The 24026-nt window shown below is 40.4% G+C and overlaps 1 protein-coding gene across 2 annotated transcripts in view; it reads right to left on the bottom strand.

Annotated features, from left to right (window-relative positions):
- Nucleotides 1–9245: 9245 nt before the first annotated feature.
- LOC134732922 (putative uncharacterized protein SLC66A1L) overlaps nt 9246–24026 on the bottom strand; it is a 59166-nt gene continuing 44385 nt past the window's right edge. For both annotated transcript variants that reach the window (XM_063620313.1, XM_063620314.1), the window contains one exon: nt 9246–10143. In XM_063620313.1, coding sequence (XP_063476383.1) covers nt 10038–10143 — 106 coding nt within the window. In that variant the 3' untranslated portion in view covers nt 9246–10037. The remainder of the gene's footprint in view (nt 10144–24026) is intronic.

The raw sequence follows: 24026 nt of genomic DNA, 5'->3' as shown, positions 1-24026 counted from the left end.
TAAACAAGAGCAGTCATGAAGATGAAGTTACACGGTGATCAAGAAGAAGGTCGTACATGGTAGGTATTTAAGAAGTGCTAGTTAAATATGAATTCCAAAAAGAACCATTAGCAACACCACAAACTCCAGAGGCTATTTGTAGGTTGTGCAATTCTGTTTCCAAAGGCCAACATTTTTCCTTATTTGAAGACTCATTCCCTTCCCTTTGCACAGCCACAGCCCCTCCTTACCTAACTGAGGAGATGTACTCAGGCTGCCTTTGGCCTTCTACCCTCTGCTTTGTGTCAAAGACTCTGGCATGCTAGAGACCAGAGTGGCCTCTGCCCACACCCACTCCCAACTCAGAGAGGGGGCACGGGTAGCATTGACAGACTTAACAAATAAAAATATGGAATACTCCTTAAAATCTGAATTTCGGATGAACAGCATATAATTGTGTGCACTATTCTTATAATTAAAAATCACTCATTGTTCATCTGAAATTCAGATTTAATTGGGCAGCCTGTATTTTATCTGTCAACCCTAGGCATAGGGTGAGTTTCTGCCCCTTTCAAATGACCCCAACCCTTGGCCCCTTCAGAGTTCGAGGTCTGGGCCAGATCTGACTGTGGCTACTTGTCCTCCTTCTGCTCAGCTGACCCCCATCTAAGCCTTGCTATCCTTGAGCCCAGATGTCCTCAAGGCAATGTCATCAGAGCCACTGAATGCATAAGCCTCTCCAACCTGGGACTTGGGGCCCTGGCTGTGTCCCTCCTACTATTCATTTAGTGGTCAGGACCCACTAACAGCCAGAGAGCTGCCTCTTAGCCCTTGGAGCTTGTGTCATAGAGGGAGTTAGTTTCCCTCTCCCCAGGAACAGCCCTCAGTCAATGATGGGTGGGATTTGGAGGATCAATACCACAGCTCTCACACCCCTGGGTAAGGACGGGGATAAATCAGAGGTGTGTACAATAATCTACACTGTCTTTTTCAGGTCCACAGTGGGACTGAGCCCCAACTGCCCACAGCGGAAACTGCCTAACAATGAACGCACCCTTTATAGGCTTCTCTTTCTTCCCTTCTCTGTCTCACTTTCTAACTCTCTTACCAATACTCCTTGCATTGCCTCCTAAATAAACTCCCCACACCCAGATACATGACTCACGGTGGGCCTCTGGGGAGCCCAACCTAGAACAAAGCTCTAAGTCTTTTATCTCACTACAGTTTCCTCAGCCACCTCAGCACCCACAAATCGCCAAAGGTTAAAATCATAGGGTGCTTACCAGAAAATACAGACCCAGGAACCCAAGGATGAGGTCAGGAGTCTTACAACATTGTTTGCTGAGATTTGTAAAGACCCCAGCAACAGAAAGAGAAGGCCCTTTCTAGCTTGGAAGATATTCCTGGGACAAGGGTTCAGCACGAGCATCTTCTTACCAGTTTACCAAACCAGGAGCTTCAGACAAGAAGAGCCAGTGTTCTGTGTTCATGGCAGGGGAGTGGAGTTCCATTTCCTGGTCCTGGCCTGCAGAGAAGTAGCACAGCAGCTCCTTCACAGGTTATTACTGTCAAAGCAGACTTCCCTGCCTGGCTTCCCAGGCTCCCCAGGAGCTTATCTCTGAGGAAACAGAGGCCAACGTCTGTGGGGTTTCAACTAGCCTAAGCCACTGGGAAGGGGAAGGGTTTGGGGCCCAGAGAAAGTGTCTCTTTGCCTCCATATACCTGAGTGATCTGGATAAAATGATCCTCAGTGTCCTCATCTGCAAAATGAGAGTAATGATGCATCCTGGGGCTGTTGAGTGAATTACATAAAACAATGTACGTTAGAGCCTAGCACTATGTAAGACATCCCACAAAAGTTAATTTCCTTCCCTGGTTTTATTGTACCTGTGAAACCCAGGCGATAAGAACTCACACTCTTGTGTGATGCTGCCTGTACTAACAGCTTTCACAAATCTTGTCTGCCCGGTCAGATTGGAAGCCATGCTGGAATCGGGCGAGCTCTTGTTAATTGATTCAACGGCCTTGACCTGCAAAGCTCTCTCTCCCACCTTGCCTTCCTCTTGGTTATCAAGAAGGTTCTGCAAAGATTGCCATCAGCAAGGCTGTCCAGCCTGATTCTTGAGTGGATCATGCCAGTAATTTGCTGTGATGGATAGAGTGCCTTAAACTGCCTGTGTAATTGTGGTGAGCAGCCGCCAGAGTGGTGGAGCGACTGCGTTTAGGAAATTCAACTTGCAGGGAACACAGTGCTGCCTAAGCCACCGTCGTTCCAAAATTAGACCTTTCCTCCACTCCATCATTACATGGGTAAGCAATCAGAACACTTCCTGAATATGAACCACAGATCAGAAGTGATTTATAGAAACATCCACATGTGTGTAGATGGTTGGCAGAAGGAGGGAGGGTGGGAGCCCAAGGTTGGCCCCAGACCAGCCACAGGCCTCCTCTACTGCAGCTCTAGCAAAACGACCTCTCTCACTACTACAGGGACAGGGAAGGACTACAGTCTCCTGCAAAAAAGAAATGTGAGCTTCTTTTGGTTCACAGACTTGCCAGATCATAAGGCCCACTTGTAATGCATGGTAAAAATTCAGTCACCCTGGATCCTCTTTAAAGACACCGATTCCGTGGGTCTAGCTTGGGGCCTGGACATCTGTGCTTCTGACAGCCCCCTCCATTAATGGTTCTCAAACTGTGCTGCACATTACAGCCGCCAGTGGGGCTTTAAAATATCCTGATGCTCAGGCCCCACTGCAGACCAATAAAATCAGAGTCACTGGGGGCGGCACCTAGGCACTGGGGCTTTTTAAGGAGCTGTAGATGGTGTTGATGTGCAGTCAAGTTTGAGAACCAATTCGCAGACAATCTGTAAAAGCAAGCAAGTCTGGGAAATACAGATTCTGGGGTAGAAGTCTATTTAGAAGAACGAAGTAACTCTTTTATTTGGCATCATCAAACTGAAATTCAGAGCCCTTGCTGGTTTAGGCAGATAAAATAGGGTTATGGAGCCCCTTTTCAAGCAGTTGTTCTGAAATCAGTTTCTAATCCAGTTGCCTGGACATCCACTCATATCAGCTGAGTCACACCTCTGTTTTTTAAAGGTTCTTGGGTCATTTGGATGCTCCTCTGGGTCTGGACCCACTGACTTCAGAGAATTTATAAAAGGTCAAATCCTTTAATTTATAATTATGTAGGATGCATATTTGAGCTCTGCCACAAGGACATTTCACAGGACTGAGCATTTCTAGACAAATTTTTACTTTGTTAAAAAAGAGTTTTTAAAATAAAAGATGTCTGGTCTATAAGTGGACATTATAAAATATGTTTGCAGCCTGGTGTTCCCTTAACTCCCGAGCCCCTAAATAGAAGATATGGTAAGTTAACTCAACTGTTCATTTCCCCATATTCATGCCACATCTAGCCGAAAAAGGAAAAGCCCAAATCTCCCTCCTTGTCTCAACCTTTGCAACAGCAAAGGTGGCTGAGTCAGAAGCTCTGAGGTTCCCCTAGCCCCTCCGCAGTGCTCTTGCAGGCCAGCAGCTTCCTGTGGGGGCTCCCCCTGGTGACAGCGCGTGGGATAATTTCTGATTAGAAAAAGATCCCTGGGCTGGAAGGGCCTTTGTGCAGCTTCCTGCAGTGGCCAGGGTGTGCTAGGTCTGGGTTTATCTGAGTCAGGGCTTCTCTGAGGCATGCATTTCTCAGCGAGTCTCCCGAATTTTATTTTCAATCCTGCCAAGGGCAGATTAAATGGCTACATGAATGGGAAAATGCAGGAGGCTTTGAAACAGATGGTTGGCTGTGCAGGCTCAGTGACTTGCCAAGCACTGGATTGTGTTGCCATATGAATGAAAATCCCACTGCGGCTGGATTTTTATTTCTCCAACCTATGGATGACAGCGGCTCCCTTGTTCCCCTGGCAGTGGGGCCTGGAGCAGTTACCTGCTATTATTCGCCTCCCATCAGGGTTCAGCTTCTTGCCTCTGGATTTTCCTGGTTCCTTTCTCTGAAAGGGAGTGTCATTCTAGACTAATTTCCTGATGGTGTAAATGATTTAGCAGGGCTGATGAATATCAATAGAGCTGCAGATGGGTTTAAGGTGCCTAATGAATGTGACAGTCACTGGTGCCAAATATTTTTCCAACTTGCATTTAGGATGCAAACAAGCTTGAATAGTACCCACAAAGGGTACTTCTTTAATTATGCATTATAAATTCTGAAGTCAGTAGTCAAAAGTGTCAGCACAGTATGGCACAGATGAGAAGCTGTGTACATGGACGTGTGCTCAATGCACATGAGCCAGAGAGACCTCGGTTCGAATCCCAGCTCTGCTACTAATGAGCTGTGTGAATTTGGTCATGTTATATAATATCTCAAAGCCCGATTGTAAAATGCAGATAAAAATCCTTGCCCCTGGACATTTTAAAAATAGTGAGCATGAGAAAATGTAGCATGGCTGGCATTCATAATTCAACAAATAGTCATTAAGTACCTACTATGTTGAAAGAGCTATACTAGGTGTGGGGAATTCAGAAGATTCTGGAAATTCACAGGTGAAGGAAATAACTGGAATGGTAGAATGCCAAGGGCAGGACAGAGGGAGGATGCACCAGGTGTAGGCAGTAGGAGGTGTTTTGTCTGTAAAGACTTTAAAAACAATAATAAAGCTGACTAAAAGTTTATTTGCAGCCAGGCGCAGTATCTCACACCTGTAATCCCAACACTTTGGGAACCCGAGGCAGGAGGCTTGTTTGAGCCCAGAAGTTCAAGACCAGCCTGGGCAACACTGCAAGACCCCCATCTCTACAAAAAATTTAAAAAATTAGCCAGGTGTGATGGTGCATGACTGTGGTCCTAGCTATATGGGAGGCTGAGGTGGGAGAATGGCTTGAGCACAGGAGATGGAGGCTGCAGTGAATCATGATCGTGCCATTGCAGTCTAGCCTGGGTGACAGAGTGAGACACTGTCTCAAAAAAAAGTTGATTTGCTTTTCATTATCAACATAAGCCAACAATTCTAAACAATGTCAGTGATCAAATTACTTTATCCCCAAAATCTCTTGTTGGTTTAAGTTCCAGGGAACTGTTGTGGTTACTATCGAGTTTTAATAGAATATATGTAAGCTATGTATTCACCTGGTTTTTAAAAACTTATCCTTTAATAAACATTGTATTCTTTATTAAGGAAGTCAATTTGAAGAATGCCCAGTTATTCAAGGTGCCTTCCCCACTCCAATCCTCAGCACAAGTGGACTCAGCCTCAGGAGTTTTGTATAAAGCAAGTGTATAATGGTTTGAAATTGATGGACCTATTGGTTCCCCTGAAGGTTTTGTCTCCAGCCCTGGTGGTATCATCTCTTCCTGTGTTTAAATGGTAGATTCAAAAATGATGGTAGCTCAGTGATTGTCGAAACAAGGACACAAAGATCTTGAGCTACACTAATTCTGTCATTTCTGTGTAATCACTCAGAGGTTTTATGTTTCAAATTTAGAAGAAGGAAACTCTGAAATTCAAGGTATAATATTTTAGTTTGACAAGCGCAAATTTTAGTTCATACATGAAATGTTTTACTGAATTTGAATATATTTAAAATTGAACTTTGCTTTTCTAATAAAATTGTTAATTATTTGTTTTTAACACGAATGAAATTGAGAAAATAAATGATTACTACTAATCCTTACGTGATAATTACTGAAAATAATTTTATCATAGAGAGGAAGGGATGTTAAAAAATGATCCACTCCAGGCATCAAATATGCTAGGTATGTCACTGCAATGCATTACACAGTAAGTTTTTAAAACATTGATATTGACATCAATGGTGGCCTTTCTCTTCTAACATGGCACTTCTCTGAGATGAAAGATAGGAGTTCACAGTGAAAGAACTAGGTGTCTGCAGTCTTTTGAAAATTTGATTCTGCAGTTTTAAAAAATAATAGTAACTACCATCATTGAGCCCTTCCTGTATGTCAGGTATGGAGCTGACATGTTACAAACATTATTTAGTACTTTATCCAGCACTGTGAGGTGGATATTATTATACCAACTTAAATGACGAAGAAACTGAGGTTGGGAGAAGTGTGCTCCAGATCACAGACCTCGTGAGTGACAGAGCTGGGCTGACACTGTGGATTACCTGATTCTAAGCTTGTTCTCTTAACCACATGCCATCAGGAGAAGGAGAAGCTGAAGCTGATTTCAGTTCCTGAGTATATTACAAGACTGGCTTGAGGCCTGTGAGATTCTAGACTTTGTTTTTCTAACAACCATGCAATTAGATTCAGGCAGATCTGAAATCCTGCAATCATCGAGGATTTACAGGAGATGAAGCTGAAGCCCGGAAGGAATTATTGCACCAATGCTCACACAGCTACTACTGGATCAATAAATCAGGTTTTTCTTTTCTTTTCTTTCTCTCTCTTTTTTTTTTTTTTTTTTGGCAGGGGGTGGGGGCGGATGTGCAGTGTCTTGCTTTGTCACGTGGGCTGGAGTGCAGTAGCAGGATCATAGCTCACTGCAGTCTTGAACTCCTGAGCTCAGGAGATCCTCCAACCTGAGCCTCCTGCAGGAATGCACCACCATGCATGCCTGGCTAATTTATGTGTGTGTGTGTGTGTGTGTGTGTGTATTTGTAGAGATGGGGGAATCTCACTATATTGCACAAGCTGGTCTTGAACTCCTGGCCTCAAGCGATCCTCTCACCTTAGCCTACCAAAATACTGGGATCACAGAAGAGAGCCATCATGCCTGGCCAGTAAATCAAGTTTCTATCTGCCTATACCATGCGGCCTCTGGGCCTAAATTATACACAATCAGCTGTCTTACTTTTCCAACTCTCCCGCGCTCTTAATTCCATAGGTTTTGGCTCGGAAGGAGGGAGATTTTGGTTGTATGAATTTAGCTTTGAGGCAGCAGGTTGATGGTGTCACTGACAGAAAGGAAAACTGCGTGGGCAGAAGTTGCTTTAAGTACTCCGGCTGGGATGATTTTGGAAATTGGCTTTCCTCCTTGGGCTACAAATACTCAGCTTCTCAGACGCTGCTGAATATTGACTATGTGATAATGTGCTTACACTCTTGATAAAGTCTCATCTTTCCATGCTCCCCAGGAGGAGACTGTGTAGAACCATGCTCCCTCTCTTCTTGACTCATTCTGTCAAAAAACGCTTTTGGAATTTCATTATAGCCTAGTTCATCTTCCTGGCTTTAAAAGATTTCTATTATTTTCCCACAAGTCTGTCTCCCGATCTAAAGAATATGAACCCCTAGCTTAATCATTTCAAAACTGTAATTCATATGACTATGGCTAAATTCATGTTCCTGGGCTTTCCCCTAGATGTTCAGATTCAATAGGTCTGGGTAGAGGCCTTGAATCTGCATTTTCCATGAAGGTGTGTTGCAGGTCCCTCACTTTATAGGCCCCACTTTGAGATGCTCATAAGCAATGACATGTTCTTAAGTTCTTTCCAGTCCCTTGTGAATGACAAGTCCTTGGTAGGTGTCTGCTGACTGAAAATTAAGGCCACTTCTATCCTCTACTGCAAATATACGCTATTTGGAAAATTTCATTACTACTTTAGGCTAGGGTCATTTTAATGATCAGTGGTGTTGATTGTAATGTCATCTTTCTCAGACCTGTTAATAGTTTTTATTTTGTGTTGTTTTGTTTAAGGACCCAAAAGCTGTGTATGAAACGGGAAGCTGCTGAATCAGCAATCTGGCTTAGAAAAATCATCAGCAACATTTCATAAACATTTCACGTTAACCCTTAAGAAATAGGTTGAAAGGTAGTCCAAGAAATAATAATCCATTTGTAAGTAGTGCTAACAACAAAAAAAAATTAAACTTAAAATAAAACATTGGGTTTCCATTTCCTGATAATACAGAAGGCTTTTAATATTTGTAGTCAAAAGAATTGATTAGAAAGATTCATATAAACCAAATTCAAAGAAAACCCAACAGTCATTTTTGCAATAATGAGACCTCCCAAGTATAATGTAGGTGGCAGAAATTGGAATATGATAGTCTAGGAAATCTAGGATAGTCTCTTAAAATATAAAATAAAATCCCAGAGTTATTCTGCTAGTTTTTGTGACAATCATTATTTTTACAGTTACACAAAAAAAGTTTTTAAAAATGTGGAAAACAATAGGAAACATATGTTTCTCTTGTCTGTCAATAGTTTGGGAAACAAAAATTAACAGAAGACCTTGGCGATTTGCTCTCAGTCATTACAGGGCATCAGACAAGATATTTACCAATTATTGTAGCATCTCCCGGCATTAGTGGACTGTTGGAGGTTTTTATCCATTATTTTCAAGAAATTCCACCTACAAATTCATTCATCTGTGCTATTTCATAATCAAATTGCTATACAAATGGAAGCACTTGGATGTTTGTTGAGCAGAGGTAAATTGATTTCCGTTTTTACACAAATCTCATCTAAAAGTCAAGGTAAATCATTCTAAACTACCATCCATGTGGTTCTAATTTCAAAATAAGAATAATTAAAAAGTCAAAATGCTCAAGAGCCCTCTTTCCCATGTTCTTCCAACCATGCCCTGTCCAAAGCTTTCTGAACTTTACATCTAAATTCCTTAGTGGTGTTACTGACTCCTGAGATGTCAGAGAAATGTTTTGCTGGTCACCTGCTAGACCCTATCTCAATTTAAGGCTGCTGAATTGAGGAGTCAGGTTAGGACCAATTGCATATTTTGAAAAGAAAAGCTCTAAATCCCCTTTCTTTTCTTGAAAAGAAAAGCTCTAAATCCCCTTTCTTTTCTTGGAAAGAAAAACTCTAAAAGAGCAAAGACAATATTTCATTTTAATTTCCCTTGATGTTAAAGAATATTCTCAAGAGATGTTGATCTAAAAATAGACTATCAATTATCCAGAACTTAAACTGACTTATATTTTTTCATCATGAACTCCAGATTCAGGACATAATCTCCATGGCCCCTCATTTCTCTGGATCAGATTTCCTATCAAGTGAGGGAAATAACTTTCTTCATAAGAAGCACTGCATACTTTAATTTTTTTCCAGAAGTAATGCTGGATGTAAAGATCTCTGTTACCCATGTTTTCGGGAAAAAGGAAAATGAAACAGGAACATTATCTCGTGTTTACATTTCATGATGACTTGATATTCAATTTACTCACATTTACAGGCAAAACAACCTTTTGACAATTCATTCATCTAAATTAATGAATTGTTCTTACCCTAGATGTATATAATATTGCTCTTTAAACATTTGCCTGACCAAAGATAAAGTGATTCCAAAGATTGTACTTTTATTTGCGCTTTAAAATTAGCTGCAAATGAATGCGGAGTTTTCTCTGGGTCTTGTGGGGTGTTTCACTCTTCTTCCAAGCCATGTAACTCAATCTTGCTCTTCCCTGGTGTTTGCAGATGGCAAGAGCTGTGCTGGAGGTTGAGGCCTTGCTCGAAGACACTTGCAGGTGCCACTTTGAAAAGTTCTAATCTATAGTGGTAGAAATCACAACAGGCTCAAGGCCAGGGGATTTCTCCTGGGCTTTCCACTTTACCTTTGTGATTTTGTCTAAATCATTTAACTTCCTAGGGCCTCAATGTCCTCATTTGTAAAATAAGGAGATAAGTCTATTCCTTTAAGCACTACCTTTCTAGATTGTGTGACATATCATCTGCAAAGTGCTTCTATTAGTCAAGAGAGAGATACAAACTCCCACGTAACAGGGCCTCTATGGTTTATAATGATACTAGCTAATATTTATTGAGGCCCTACCATGTGTCATGCGAAGTGCTAAGCACTTTACATTTACCACACTATTGGAAAATAGAAAGATAAATTTTTAAAAAATTCTAAACAATTCGGTGTAGAATGTCCAAGAAGCCTTCACTGCTTTTATGTATGCCACTTGACTCAGCTAATATACAAACCATAATTAAGTTATGGTCATATACATTTGTGCATTAATTTAACAAAATTCCAAGTCTTAAGTCAAGATAAATCTTCTCTTAGAAGTATTTATAGTAGTATGGCATAAACAACTGTAATACCCAGATATGCTAATTTCACTTATCTGAAAGAATATGGGATACATACAGGGCATAGGACCCCCCAAAGTAACAATCTGCCTTTCTCTCTGGTGATGGAGTCTTTGAATAACTGAGGTTGGAATATCCTGGGGAAAGAAGGGAACACTGAAAATAAAATATTACTCAATATTTACATTTCAATTTCAACAATGCTGATTTCCATCCCAAAACAAAATACCAACTTGCAAAATCTTGCCAATATTCCATGAAAATTTTGTGAACTAGATTTGCTTGTTCACAAACAAGACTTTTTGGCATCGCACCTCTACTCACTTAAAAAACGTACTTGATACAGCGAGAGTTGGATGAGACCAGATAACTTTGTACATTTAAGATATGTTTATGGTAGTCAACATGCTGCTAATAAAAACTTTTTGATCATTGAAAAGTAAATTGAATAACAAGTTATAATGAATTATAAACACATATGATGATAATTACGAACCAAAATTCTTTCATCATAAATTTTAAAATGTGCTGTAGATGCAGTACATTAAAAAAAACTTTAACGTTCAAACCAAATTGTAATTAGCTTTTATACTAAAAAACAAAACAGAACAAAAAGTAAAGATTATGAAGCTCAGCTTCTCAGTCTTGAAATAATGTTAAATTTTACACTTAGAGATGCCATTTTAAATCATCAGTGTTAATTTAGTTTCAATATTTTACTAAACATAAAATAATGCAGATGTACAGGTGTGTGCTTGTGTCCCCTGGCTCCTGCCCTAAACATTAAGCTTTACTACCTAGTTTCTGAGCTGCAGTACAATGAAAAGGGAGAGTAGAGTTATTTTTATTCTTTGCATATGTCTTAAACATTTGAAAATATGAAGAATAAATTTTCAACTTGTCAGTTCAGAATTAGGCCAGAGAGGCTCAGGGGCAATGATAGGGTAATGGAAGGAAAGACATGAGGACATGAAGGTAGAATCGTGTCCTTTCATAGTGACCCAGCACAGCTATGTCTCCACCTTCTTCAAGTCGTGGCAGATGTGTTTACCTTGTGGAGATATACTACCAAGTGAAAGTGGTTTGGATGTTTTCTTTCTCCTTTTCCTCCAGGCCTCATCCAGATAATTCACTGACCATTCATATGGCAAAACTACGTAAACTACTCACAGGAAAATACCCATTTGTGAATATGCAAGTGTGTCCCACTAGACAGAGTGATGCAGCTCACCTACTAAAAAATGGGCAGACACAAAGCGAGCTTTCCATAGAATTCCTGTGTCAGACCAATGAGGTGTGTGGTTTCAGGAATCTAGGGAAGGGCTCTTGCTCTAAGGACAGCCATGGTTAATGTTGGCATGCCAACCACTTTAACACCTTTGCACAAAGACTTGCCATTTTTCTACAGCATTTTAAAAAATATAGAGTGGAAGTCTACCCAGACTCCTGGGAGAAGATATTCATTCTTTTTTTTTTTTATTTTAACAAATATTAATTGACTGCCTACCATGATTCTATAGGATATCCTGGGATCCAACAAATAGACAAAATATCAGCTTCCATAAATCTTATGTAACAGTGGAGGAGATAAGTAGATCATGACCAATGCATTTATGTGAATGGATTTTACCAATTTCTTCTACAGTAGTATCACCCCAAGTACCAAGACAGAACTGGGCACTTTAAACCTGAGAAACTGACTATGTCCATGTCCTAATTCCTCCACTTTTCTGTGGCTTTTTCATGTCCCCATTAATGGCACAATTCTGAAGTTGTGTTTTTGCCACTAAGACATGTTAGAAAGCTATTTAAGCTTTTGTGGCAGAATAACAGTGTGAAGTATTAATCAATGTTTTCCCCCTGTCCTTGGTATTTCCTTTTTTTCACTAGTGGAGAAAAACTTAAATTCATATTGTTCTTTAAAACTATTTCTGTTAAGTCTCAGAGTTTTTCCAACATGATTACAAGGAAAAATCTAAATGATGGGCTTTTTAACTAAATGAAGTCAAGACCTTTATGTAAGAGTAAAATAACAGAATGAAGTTAGAGAGGACACAGAGCTGGTGTGTACATTACACATTTAGGTGAGTGACTTGATTTCTAGTAATAAACATTCTATCAAATTCAATTTCCTTTCACAAACTTACAGTGAGTAAATGCAATTTCCCATTCCAAGCAAGCATGTCTCTAAGTTAAACTTATAGTCCATGGGAGGTAAAAATAAAAGTTTAAAGTCAGTACTTCTCCAAGGAAATTACTGCAAACCAGTTAGGGAATAATTTTATGACAAGAAACAGAAGAAATATAAACATGAAGAAAAGAGACCTTCATCCTAATCTTGCTGTTTGTATTCTTAGTGTGTTTAAAATAATCTTCTTGTATTTCCCTAGTATATATTAAGGATTTCTGGCTGACTCAGTGCTTCATATTTACCAATTCCTATGCCGATAGTCTCCCATTCTTCAAAATTAGTCATGAAACTGAGTGCTGAAGTTTGTGATCCTCTAGCTTTGGTCACAATTTCAGCCAAGGCTAAATCAAATGCATTTCAGAGAAGGTTTAACCTTCTATTCCCATTACTCCTTAGTGTTACCCACACGCTTTCAGCTGAGTGTCTTACTGCATCCAGGGACAAGTGATGGTGCCTAAAAGAGAAAATCAAAGCATGTTCTCTGATTTTTCAAAAGTCTAATCTTCGAAGGAAAACTGAAAAGACACTTGTGCATAAACAGTATGAAAAAATCTGTGAGGATGCTTGGTTGTGTAAGTGCAAGGCTTGCTGCCCCAGAGATTAGGAAATACTCCCCATAGCAGAGGAAGGAGCAGCAAGGAGTGAGTAGATACTGGGGCCTTAACAGAGGAAGCCTGCAATTGCAAACACACAGAGGCTTGGAGACCTGATAAAAGAGGAAACCCATCTCTCTTTCCTGGGAAAAGCCTGGGGAGTAGCAAGATCTCAGGGTAGAGGTGACTGCCTCTTGTATCAACATAAATTTGCCAGAGGTGACCACATAATTTAGCCCTGCACAGGACAGGGTGGGAGGAGCAGGCTCAGTCTCTTATGTCTTGGAAATGCTTGGAAATTAGTGGAGACCCAAAGACTTGCACTGGGGTGTGAGGTATGACGTAGCAATAAGGACCAAATGGGAATGAGGACATTTCAGTGGATGCCAGCAGGAAAAATGATAATCCGGATGAGATGGACACCCTCCTGAGCACCCCCACCTCCTTGACTTACTATGATTTAAATTCCCCACAACTTACAGCAATCCCTAGGAGACAGGTAGAAAATACTCATTATTGACTAAAACTAAGATTTTATCACCTACTGGAATGGGAGGTTGAAATAGAAATTGACTTATAGAAAAATAAATGTCCATTTCTTCCACACATAAGTGTATGGACAATATTTTCACCTACTACATTTTTATAAGGAGTTTAGAATTTTGGCTTAATTGGGGTTAGTTGGGGTGGTTCTGGGCAGGGACTTGTTTTGGCAAAGAGATTTTATATCTTTTATTCAGGTTGTTTGTTTGTTTCTTGTTTAGAGGTTGAAGGAATCAAAAGGAAGGAAAGGCTTTAATTTACAGCCGAAAGCAGAAGTGGTTGTTTGGAAGTCACTAGATTGAATCCTGGATTGGCAAAGACTTTTACCAAGATAAGCCAAAAAAGCGTTTAAAATTAGAATCATAAGGATTAAAATATAAAATTATTTGGTATCAAATATAATCTTGCTCTCAGAACTGTTATAAAAGCCTAAAACGTTGCATGTCATCAGTGATTTCTCAGCCCTAAGTATATGTCAAAGTCATCAGTAGAATTTTTTTGTAAGTAGATATAGCCAGGTCTTATCCCAGACCTGCTGAATCATAATTTCTCCTGGTAGGGCCTTTTCTGGGCAGTCATTTAAAACATGTCACAAGGCTGTAGAATAGTTAGTGACAATGGATGTCTGAGAAACCTCTTCCAATGCAACTGGCTGCAAGCATTATCAAAAACTGTGGAAATGGCCATTACTGTTTCCATTCAAAAATATTTATTAAGTATCAATAATTTCATGGGCCCTCTAGGAGAGCCTTCTGCTTTCAACTCTAATTTAAAGAGGATCTTCTCTTCTTCTTGATTTCCTTGAGCTCTAAACAACAAAAAAAAAACCACTTGAATAAAAGACACAAAATCTGTTTGCCAAAACAAGTCCCTGCCCAGAACTACCCCCAAATAACCCCAATTAAGCTGAAATTCTAAATTCCTTATAAAAATGTAGCAGGTGGGAATATTGTCCATAAACTTAGATGTGCAAGAAATGGAACTTTATTTTCTACCTTGCAAGCAAGATAATACACTGTTTCAACTTTAACACCTCAATGTGAGAAACGTCACATCTACCCACAGGTGAACTGAAGCCTAGGTCTTCTTTGGCTGGGACTTTTGAAAGAAGCCCAGAGCCAAGCATACTTCCTGAATTCTGCCACTCACATTGACCACTCCCTGCTCAACTAAGAAGCAAATAATGTTAAGAAGTCTGTTAAGCCTCTCTTTCAAGGGGAGGGCAGGATGGAATTTAGTAAGGCAGTCATGCTTTCTTATGGTTCTGCTGCAGCGAGTCCTGACCCTCTCCCACCCATCACCTTGCAGTATAGTCAGCCATGCCAGGGAGCCAGACAAAGTCACGTTGCCATAAAGGACAGCCATAAAGGATTCAGCACATAGCAGACAGCCTTCCCTGACAGCTCTATATGAGACAATGTCTCCAAAATGCTGCTTTGATTGTATCACTGCTCCAAAGACTTCAGTGACTCCCCACTGCCCACATATGGCCCTCAAAGACATGCAGATCTGACCTACCTCTTCTAGCCTATTCTTCCATTCCTTTCCTACATTGGCTCTTTCCTCCAGCCAATTGGTCTGTTTTTTATATTTCAAATACTGGCCCACTTCTCAGTCTTTTTCTGACTCTTCCATCTGCCTCTAATTTCCTTCCTCTCATCTTGGGCTACTGATAAATTACCCATCTTTTAAATCCCACCTCAAATACTCCCCACTCCTTGAAGCCTTCTGTAGTCTTCTGTTAGGGATGCTGTAACAAAGTAAGATAGATTGGGTGGCTTAAACAATAGAAATTAATTTTTCATAGTTCTGGAAGCCGGAAGCCCAAGATCAAGGTGTCGGCAGGCAAGTTTCAGTCCTTCTAAGGGCTGCGAGGGAGGCTATGCTTCAGGCTTCTCTCCCTGCCTTGTGGATGGCCATTTTCTCTCTGTGTTTTCACTCGGTCCTCCTTTTGTCGATGTCTGTGTCCAAATTTTATCTTCTTATAAGAAGACCATTCATATTGAATGAGGGCCCCCCAAATAACTTCATTTTAATTGAACTGACTCTCTAAAAATGCTACCTCCAACTGTGGTTACAATGTGAGGTACTAGGGGTTAGAACTTCAGTACATGAACTTTTGGAGGAACACAATTCAATCCAAAACAGCTTGCTTCTGGTTGCTCATTTCGGCCAGAAGGGATTTCTCCTCCTCTGTGCCGACAGCCTCTACTGCACACAATACTTGGCAGCAACTGTACTTCTATCTTTGTTCCCCAGTTAGGGACTAGCACATTGCACAATACACAGTAAGAATTTATTAGACTAGAAGCTGCTTAACAGGCCCCCACTTACAAATTCTGCAGATGAATTGTCTCCTTCATGCCCTCTGCAGTTCTCCCTTCTGCTTGCCCCTAGTACCCCAAGGGCCAGCAGAGAGCAGGCTTTCTGGAGCTTGTGTGCTTTTACTCTGGCCAATTGAGTTGTAAGTTTACCAAGAATCAGTTGTGCTTGATCTCAACCCTGTGTATGCCCTGTTGGACTTAATATATTTAAATAATTTAACTAAAAATTGTGTGATGCAATGAAATATGAGTGTAAAGGGAGAGACTGTTTATGAAAAATTAAGATGTTTCCTTAGAAAAGGCTTGACAAAAGGGAGCTCCTAAAAGTATTCTTGAATTATATGTGAGTGAAATAACTGTAAAGTCAGGAGAAAATAATAATTATAATCTAGAGGCCTCTGTTCTCAGATTACGAGTGTCTTTAAGCTCCTACTCTACTCTAACAAAACCGTAACTTTAAAGAAATCAAAAACCATAAATTGTAAATGATGTATTGTAAATGTGGTTTATGAAAGACAACTCCAATATCAGACCTAGACTCCAAGAAAAGACTTTGCCTTCCACATCAAATTATTCTTAAACGAATACACAATTTATTATTTTAAGTTAAAATAAATGTTTATAGTATATTATGTATTAGGATTTTTAAAAATGACTCTTCAGTTTATTTAACTTTTCAATTAATCATCCAACTACCCATCCCTCTTGCATAAGCTAATAGGAACACTACTGAAAAAGCTGCCATGTCAATGAAGGATTGTATCAAGGTGTGATTTTCATAAGAAAGAAGACTCAAGAGCTGCCTTTATGACTTGCTAAGTTCTGGGCAGCATCTGACAGACTCGAGGATTAATACAGTTTCTTTCCAAACAAAGAGTTCAGGGCAACTGCCTGTGAAACACAGTCATAACAGAGACATACTTTCTGGATAAGTGGTTACAGTTATATCACAGCTCCCTCACCTTGCTGGCCTGAGGAGGAATGTCTGCACTGGGGTCTCCTCCCAGCCCTGCCTACTTGCACAGGTTGAAGTCCACTCTGCAGCGTTTCATCCAACATTTGCAAAGAACCTACTCTGCATCAGCCACCTGCATTTTGAAAATGCTTGCAATCTTTTCCAGAATGAGTTGAATCCACAGTTTATCAATATGTTTTGTTTATATCAATAGGAAACAAGACATTTTATAATTACCTACAACAGAAAGTATGTGCAACAACATTCAACCAGAGTCTGCTTTAAGAGACCAAGGTGTCATACAAAACACATCTGGGCGATTTTTTGTACATTAAAAAAAATAATAAAGAACCACCATTGAATAAAGTTAGAAACAGAGACAGTAATTTCTACAGATTTTCAGATCAACTACAATTTTTCAGTTGCAGAAAACCTTAATGATAAACATGTTCTCTTTTTTTTTTTTGAGACGGAGTTTCGCTCTGTCGCCCAGGCTGGAGTGCAGTGGCGCGATCTCGGCTCACTGCAAGCTCCGCCTCCCGGGTTCACGCCATTTTCCTGCCTCAGCCTCTCCGAGTAGCTGGGACTACAGGCGCCCGCCACCATGCCCGGCTAATTTTTTGTATTTTTAGTAGAGACGGGGTTTCACCGTGGTCTCGATCTCCTGACCTCGTGATCCGCCGGCCTCGGCCTCCCAAAGTGCTGGGATTACAAGCGTGAGCCACCTCGCCCGGCCAAACATGTTCTTTATTCTGTCACCAATGCCTGTGGTTGGGGCAGCACGTTACAGAATGAATGTGTTGCAGGGAGAAAAGGCAAGAACTCATCCCTTCACCAAGAAAAGTGTCAAAACAGCAAGTTCCTCAATACACCATGGACAGAGGCTGCAGAGCAGGCTTTAGGATTCACCCTCATTAGCAGGTAATGGCTCTCCTTCCAGCACCACCACCAAATTGGGTCGTCGTGTCCTCTGCCTCTAGTACGGAATGAACTGTGCAGTCACATAGTGTGTTCTTCTTAAGGAAAAAAATTAAAGGGCTTATTAATTCTGACATGATTTACAGAATTACATTGCAAATCATCAGGTCTTCCCCCTTATATTAAATCTGAGATACAGGAAATTGATCCAATTCTCATAGTTCTCTCACCCCATTACTTATCTATAAGCTTATTTCCTTTTGTTCTTCTCCAAGTTCTTTTTCAGTCTTGTTTCCTTTTCCTTATCTTTGCCTTCCTCGTATGTTCCCTGGCTTGCTTATTTTCCTTTAAGTCCTACACCAAAGGAATTAAAACAAAAAAATTTAAAAAAAAAGACCTCTTGAGTTGAATATAGAGAATAGACAAAGAATTCTAAAGCCAGAAAGACTATTTAAAAAAAGATCTAATTCAGTTATTTCCATTATTGACTAGCAAATTGAGGTGCAAAGAGGCCAAAGCTGGTTCCCGCAGAATTCTTTGGCTCTATTTGTTCATGTTTGTTGCTCTCCAGTTGCTACTAGTACAGGGACTTGGTAAAGCACAGACCAGGCTGTGCTCTCTTTGAATTCATCAAGTGCCTTTCCTCCAAAAAACAGCAAGTCTCAGGTGTTATATGTAAAACAGCTTTGTCAACTAAAAAACTTTTTAAAACACTGTTATCACTATAGACTGGGATGACATTCGCATCTCAATTTTCTGAAGTCACATCTAGGCAAAGTTAAGGGCTTGTGAGTATGAAAACTTTATTTAATAAGATCTCTGGTGTGTGTCCTCACTGAAAGGAGTTCAGTCAACACCTCCATAGGTCGCACACCTTAAAAATTCTCACACTTATCAAAAAGCCCCAGAACTTTTAGGAGAAAAATAACAAGGAGGGTATCACGTGCTTGGATGAAGTGTTACTCTTGTCGGCTCCCTGGATCACTTGTGAATCCATTGTCTTTGGGGAAACAGACTTTTTTTTTTCACTTTAAACTAGAAGAAAATTCATCTTCTGAATACTCTGAGCATCTCCCCTCTCCCTTTTGTTTATTTATTTTGCTTTTGCTTCATATTGAGCCAAGCCACTCCCTGACCTTGTCTCCAAATTTGAGATACTCTGCCTTTGGCTCAGGAATTTCTAGAATTAATTTTCTGGCTGTGCAGTGTTCTCCAGGTATAACATTCCATACAAGCAATGAAAAATACTGCATGGAGCTCCTCAGTCTTTTCTATCTGACAATCACGCAAGGGATACTGCCTTCAGCACTTTCATTTATTTAAAATATAAGGTATATTTTGCTATTAAGAAATGGAGTGAAATTGGGCCGGGCGTGATGGCTTATGCCTGTAATCCCAGCACTTTGGGAGGCTGAGGTGGGTGGATCACCTGAGGTCAAAAGTTTGAGACCAGCCTGACCAACATGGTGAAACTCCATCTCTACTAAAAATACAAAAACTATCTGGGCATGGTGGCAGGTGCCTGTAATCCCAGCTACTCGGGAGGCTGAGGCAGAAGAATCACTTAATCACTTGAACCTGGGAGGCAGAGGTTGCAGTGAATGAAGATCGCAGCATTACACTCCAGCCTGGGCAACACAGAAAGAAAAAGAAAGAAAGGAAGGAAGGAAGGAAGAAAGGAAGAAAGAAGGAAAGAAAGAAAAGAAAGAAAGAAAGAAAGAAAGAAAGAAAGAAAGAAAGAAAGAAAGAAAGAAAGAGAAAGAAAGAAAGAGAAAGAAAGAAAGAAAGAGAGAGAGAGGGAGAGAAGGAAGGAAGGAAGGAAGGAAGGAAGGGAGGGAGGGAGGGAGGGAGGAAGGAAGGAGGAAGGAAAGAAGGAAGGAAGGGAGAGAGAGGAAGGAAGGAAGGAAGGGAGGGAGGGAGGGAGGAAGGGAGGAAGGAAGAAGGAAAGAAGGAAGGAAGGGAGAGAGAGGAAGGAAGGAAGGAAGGAAGGGAGAAAGAAAGGAAAGAGAATGAAATTGTACTAACCTCTCCTGTCTCTCATCTGATCACGTAGACTTTGAGGAGGTTCTATGCTACTGCCATCTAATATTAGTTTAGATTTAGATGATTCATTGAGAGGAGGCAGTGAGAGTGAAGACAATCCTGGTTATCTTTCAAGCTGGCTGAGCTCAACTTAGTACTTCCAGGACCTGAAATCCCTCTGCCGTTTCTTAGCAGAGCCACAACATCCTGGCATAACACGAACAAAACACAGGCTACAGAGATTCCACCTGATGCTAGGTTAGGATCCCACAGGATGAAGGGAAGAGATCTGACCTAAAGATGAGGGGAAAATTGAGTGAATATTTTTAACCTTAGCCACTGAATCAGGAACCAAAGCAGAAAGCAGGGGAAAATGAATACAAATAATATCATTCATTCTCAATTTAAAATAAATTTTAGAAACAGTTTGCTAAGAACAGAAATTGTCACCAAGAGTGTTGGAGTCAGGCTAGCTGTAGTTTGTGACTGGTCTGACAAAGGCTAACTCTTACCCAGATGTCCAATAAAAACACTTAACAAGTATCATTTCCATAAGGCTTTGTCTACTTGAAACACAAGCCAATTGTTTGAGTCCAAGTTATGAAGCAAGGTCTTACAAAGGTTATGGGGTGAGGAGGCCTGATGACAACTAAATTGCTTTAAATGGAGCTCAAAATACCACCTTAAACATTCTCCTCTCCCAAGAAATGCTTAATCATAAATCAAGTAGTTCAAAACGTATTAAAAATGACAAATAGAGCAAGCACTTACATCTCATTTTTTTTCTTTTAATTCACTGATGCATCAAAGATTTCTGAAGGATATTACTACACACAAAAAAGATGAAGTACACCAGGAATGCAAGATTCCAGGGATACAAGAGGAGATTAAAAATCAAATGGTGGCCCAGACTTAATGTTAAAAATTATTCTGAAAATAGACCTATGCACTTTAAGACAAGGAGATGAGGATTGTCTGCTCTGAACTTGTAAGGAGTGGTGAATCTCACAATAATTGGACACATGTTTCTCATCTTTGAAAAACTTATGAATCCATTTTAATGCATTAAAGTTCATGGGTACTATTTGTCTACAAGTAAGCTTTCTTCTCCCTCTTCCAACCACGCATTCCTTAATGGGGTTTTGATTTCAATGGGGGAAAAAAAACCTTCCAAAACTCACTAATGTTTTCTGAATTGCCATTAGGCTAACTTTAGAAGGAGTTTTTAAAAATGTGCTAAATGAAACTTTCTGTGCAAAAATCCCTGATATGCCAGTACTTCTAGAAAATAAGTTATTTTTTATGTGTCCCTTCTGCTGTATGTAGAAATTAATTCTCAGCAATAAGAATTATTAAGTGCCTAACCCAAGATTCAAATTTGTCCTGACCTGGAATAAATCAGAAAGTGGCTCAGGTAGAAAAGTCTAGCCTGGCAAATCAGAACACACCTCCTTAAAAGACACTGTTTCTGAGCACTTGGATGGCTCAGTGTGAAAGGAAGAGCTAACTCTCCAGAACAACTCTGATTTCTCTCTTCCTTATGATTATAAATACCTAAAGAATTCAACCAATTCTCAAGGCAGTGAGCCTGCCTTTTCTTTATAGACTTTTTTCATTCTACTTGGAAACATCTGTTTTTAATTGAATTTGAATTTGAAACTAATTTCAGGAGAGATTGGATTCAGGCTCCAATCAAGTTGGAACAGAGAGATTATTGCTTATACACGTATCCTAAAATTCAGGGAGACTTGAGGCCAAGGATACCACACTTCCTGAATGCATGCATGAGGCACATACATTTAGAAATGAAAAAGGAATGGTCTAATTCTCTTGGGAAAACTTCTTTAAGGCCAGTGATTCTGGGTTTTAGGTTACAGCTTTTAGAAGGGATTTGATTTTGGGAAAGGTCAGTTAGAGGACAATGTCCTCCCATGTGCTCCATATCTGGAGCAGAAGATTAAGCATTCATATGATCAAGTTAAAATAAAAACAGAATTTTGGGTTGTTCAGTGAAAAGATCATAAATCTACCCTACTCTGCCAATTTGTTTTATTATTATTATTATTTGTATAAATTTAAGGGGTAATTGTGTTACATGAATATATTGCGTGGTGGTGAAGTCGGGCTTTGAAAGAAATGGAAACAACACTATCACCTAACCACAATTTTTCTCTGCTAGTCTCTCAATGGCAAGAAGCCCCTTTCTTCCATTCATGCTCGCCTTCCCCTCATTCCCATCTTACTAGAAGGTTGAAGAAGGAGAGATGACTCAAGATTTCCCCTTTGTTCTCTTCTGGGACTCCCCGCTGAGCACAGGTGCTCAGGAATCATCCAGACCTTGTTGCTCACTCAGTGTATTCCTAACTATCTGCCTCAAAGTATTCTATTTTAAATGAGGCTCTTATTTTTCTGCTTCTCAAAAACATCTTTGGTGAACTCATTAGTGATTTGTCACAAAGTACTAAAAATCATAAAGAGCTGCTAAAGTGCAAGGGACCATTTTCATTTTCTTTAATGGCCGAGACCAAAAAATAAAAGTAAAATTCATGCCAAGAATTCTTCAGTGATTATTTGACATTTTGACAATCCATAAAATAAACCTTGGATTCCTCACTTTGCAATCAGACTGACAGCTTATGCCAATTTTATCAAGCCTATCATAAATATATACCTGTATGTTTCTTGAAACTCAAAGTACCAATGAGCAAAAGAACACAGAGATATTTCTATTTAACTATATAACTATGATAAATTTTAGTACTGTATTAGTCAGGGTTCTCTAGAGGGACAGAACTAATAGGATATATATATATATATAATATATGAAAAATATAGGATATATGAATATATATTTTAATTTATATTTCATATATAAATATATATGAAAAATATTAAAAAATTATATATTATATATGTATAGTATGTATCTATAAAGGGGAGTTTACTAAGTATTAACTCACATGATCACAAGGTACCCCAACGGGCTGTCTGCAAGCTGAGGAGCAAGGAAGCCAGTCCAAGTTCCAGAACTGAAGAACTTGGAGTCCGATGTTCGAGGGCAGGAAGCATCCAGCACAGAAGAAGGATGTAGGCTGGGAGGCTAGGTCAGTCTCTCCTTTTCACATTTTTCTCCCTGCTTTATTAAGGGAGGAGACCACCCCTCATATTGTCTTATGCCCAATTTCTGCCTCCAAAGAAAGAAGTAAAAACTAAAAGGCACAAATGAAATCCACAAGCAGACAGCCCAGCACCACACCCTGGGTCTGGTAGTTAAAGATCAACCCCTGACCTAATCAGTTATGTTACCTATAGATTACAGACATTGTATAGTAAAGCACTGTGAAAATCCCTGTCCCGTTCTGTTCCAATCTAACTACCAGTGCATGCACCCCCCAGTCAGGTACCCCCTGCTTGCTCAATCGATCACGACCCTCTCAAGTGGACCCTCTTAGAGTTGTGAGCCGTAAAAGGGATAGAAATTGCTCACTCGGAGAGCTTGGCTCTTGAGACAGGAGTCTTGCCAACGCTCCCGGCCAAATAAACCGCTTCCTTCTTTAACTTGGTGTCGAGGGGTTTTGTCTGCAGCTTGTCCTGCTACATTTCTAGGTTCCCTGACCAAGAAGCGAGGTGATTAATGGACGGTCAAGGCAGCCCCTTAGGTGGCTTAGGCCTGCCCTGTGGAGCATCCCTGTGGGGGACTCCAGCCAGCTTGAGTGATGCAGATACTGAGAGCGCTCCCGGGTAGGCAATTGCCCCAGTGGAATGCCTCACCAGAGCAGTGTGTGGCAGGCCCCCATGGAGGATCAATGCAGTGACTGAACCCCAGGAAGGAACTGGCAGTTGGAGTCCAGACGTCTGAAACTTGGTAAGACTAGTCTTTGGAACTTGCCCACTCCATTTGAGTGGAAGCATTGCCTGATCACCCACGGCGTGCCTGTACTGGCACTTTGGTTTTTGTTTTTGACTTGACTTGGATTGCTTGATACTTTGGTTTTGGTTTTGACCTGGCTTGGATTTCTTGATACTCTGATTTTGGTTTTGATTCTGGTTTGGTGCAAACTGTAAAAGTGTGTGTGTGTCCTTTTTACCCATTCTTCGTTTTGTGGTGTGCATGTGGTGTGAGTGTGGTGTTTTGTCTCGAGGAAACATGGGTCAGGCACAAAGTAAGCCCATCCCACTGGGAACTATGTTGAAAATTTTCAAAAAGGGATTTAAGGGAGACTATGGAGTCACCATGACACTGGGAAAACTTAGAACTTTGTGTGACATAGACTGGCCAGCATTAGAGATGGGTTGGCCATCAGAAGGAAGCCTGGACAGGTCCCTTATCTCAAAGGTATGGCACAAGGTATCCTGTAAGCCAGGGTACCCAGACCAGTTCCCATACATAGACACTTGGTTACAGCTAGTTTTGGACCCCCCACAGTGGTTAAGAGGATAGGTAGCAGCAGTACTAGTAGCAAAGGGACAATTA

The sequence above is a fragment of the Symphalangus syndactylus genome, chromosome 17, assembly GCF_028878055.3.
Source record: "Symphalangus syndactylus isolate Jambi chromosome 17, NHGRI_mSymSyn1-v2.1_pri, whole genome shotgun sequence".
In the NCBI taxonomy this organism is placed as follows: domain Eukaryota; kingdom Metazoa; phylum Chordata; class Mammalia; order Primates; family Hylobatidae; genus Symphalangus; species Symphalangus syndactylus.
Note: the sequence above shows the minus strand (reverse complement) of the source record. Positions and strands in the feature narration are given on the sequence as shown.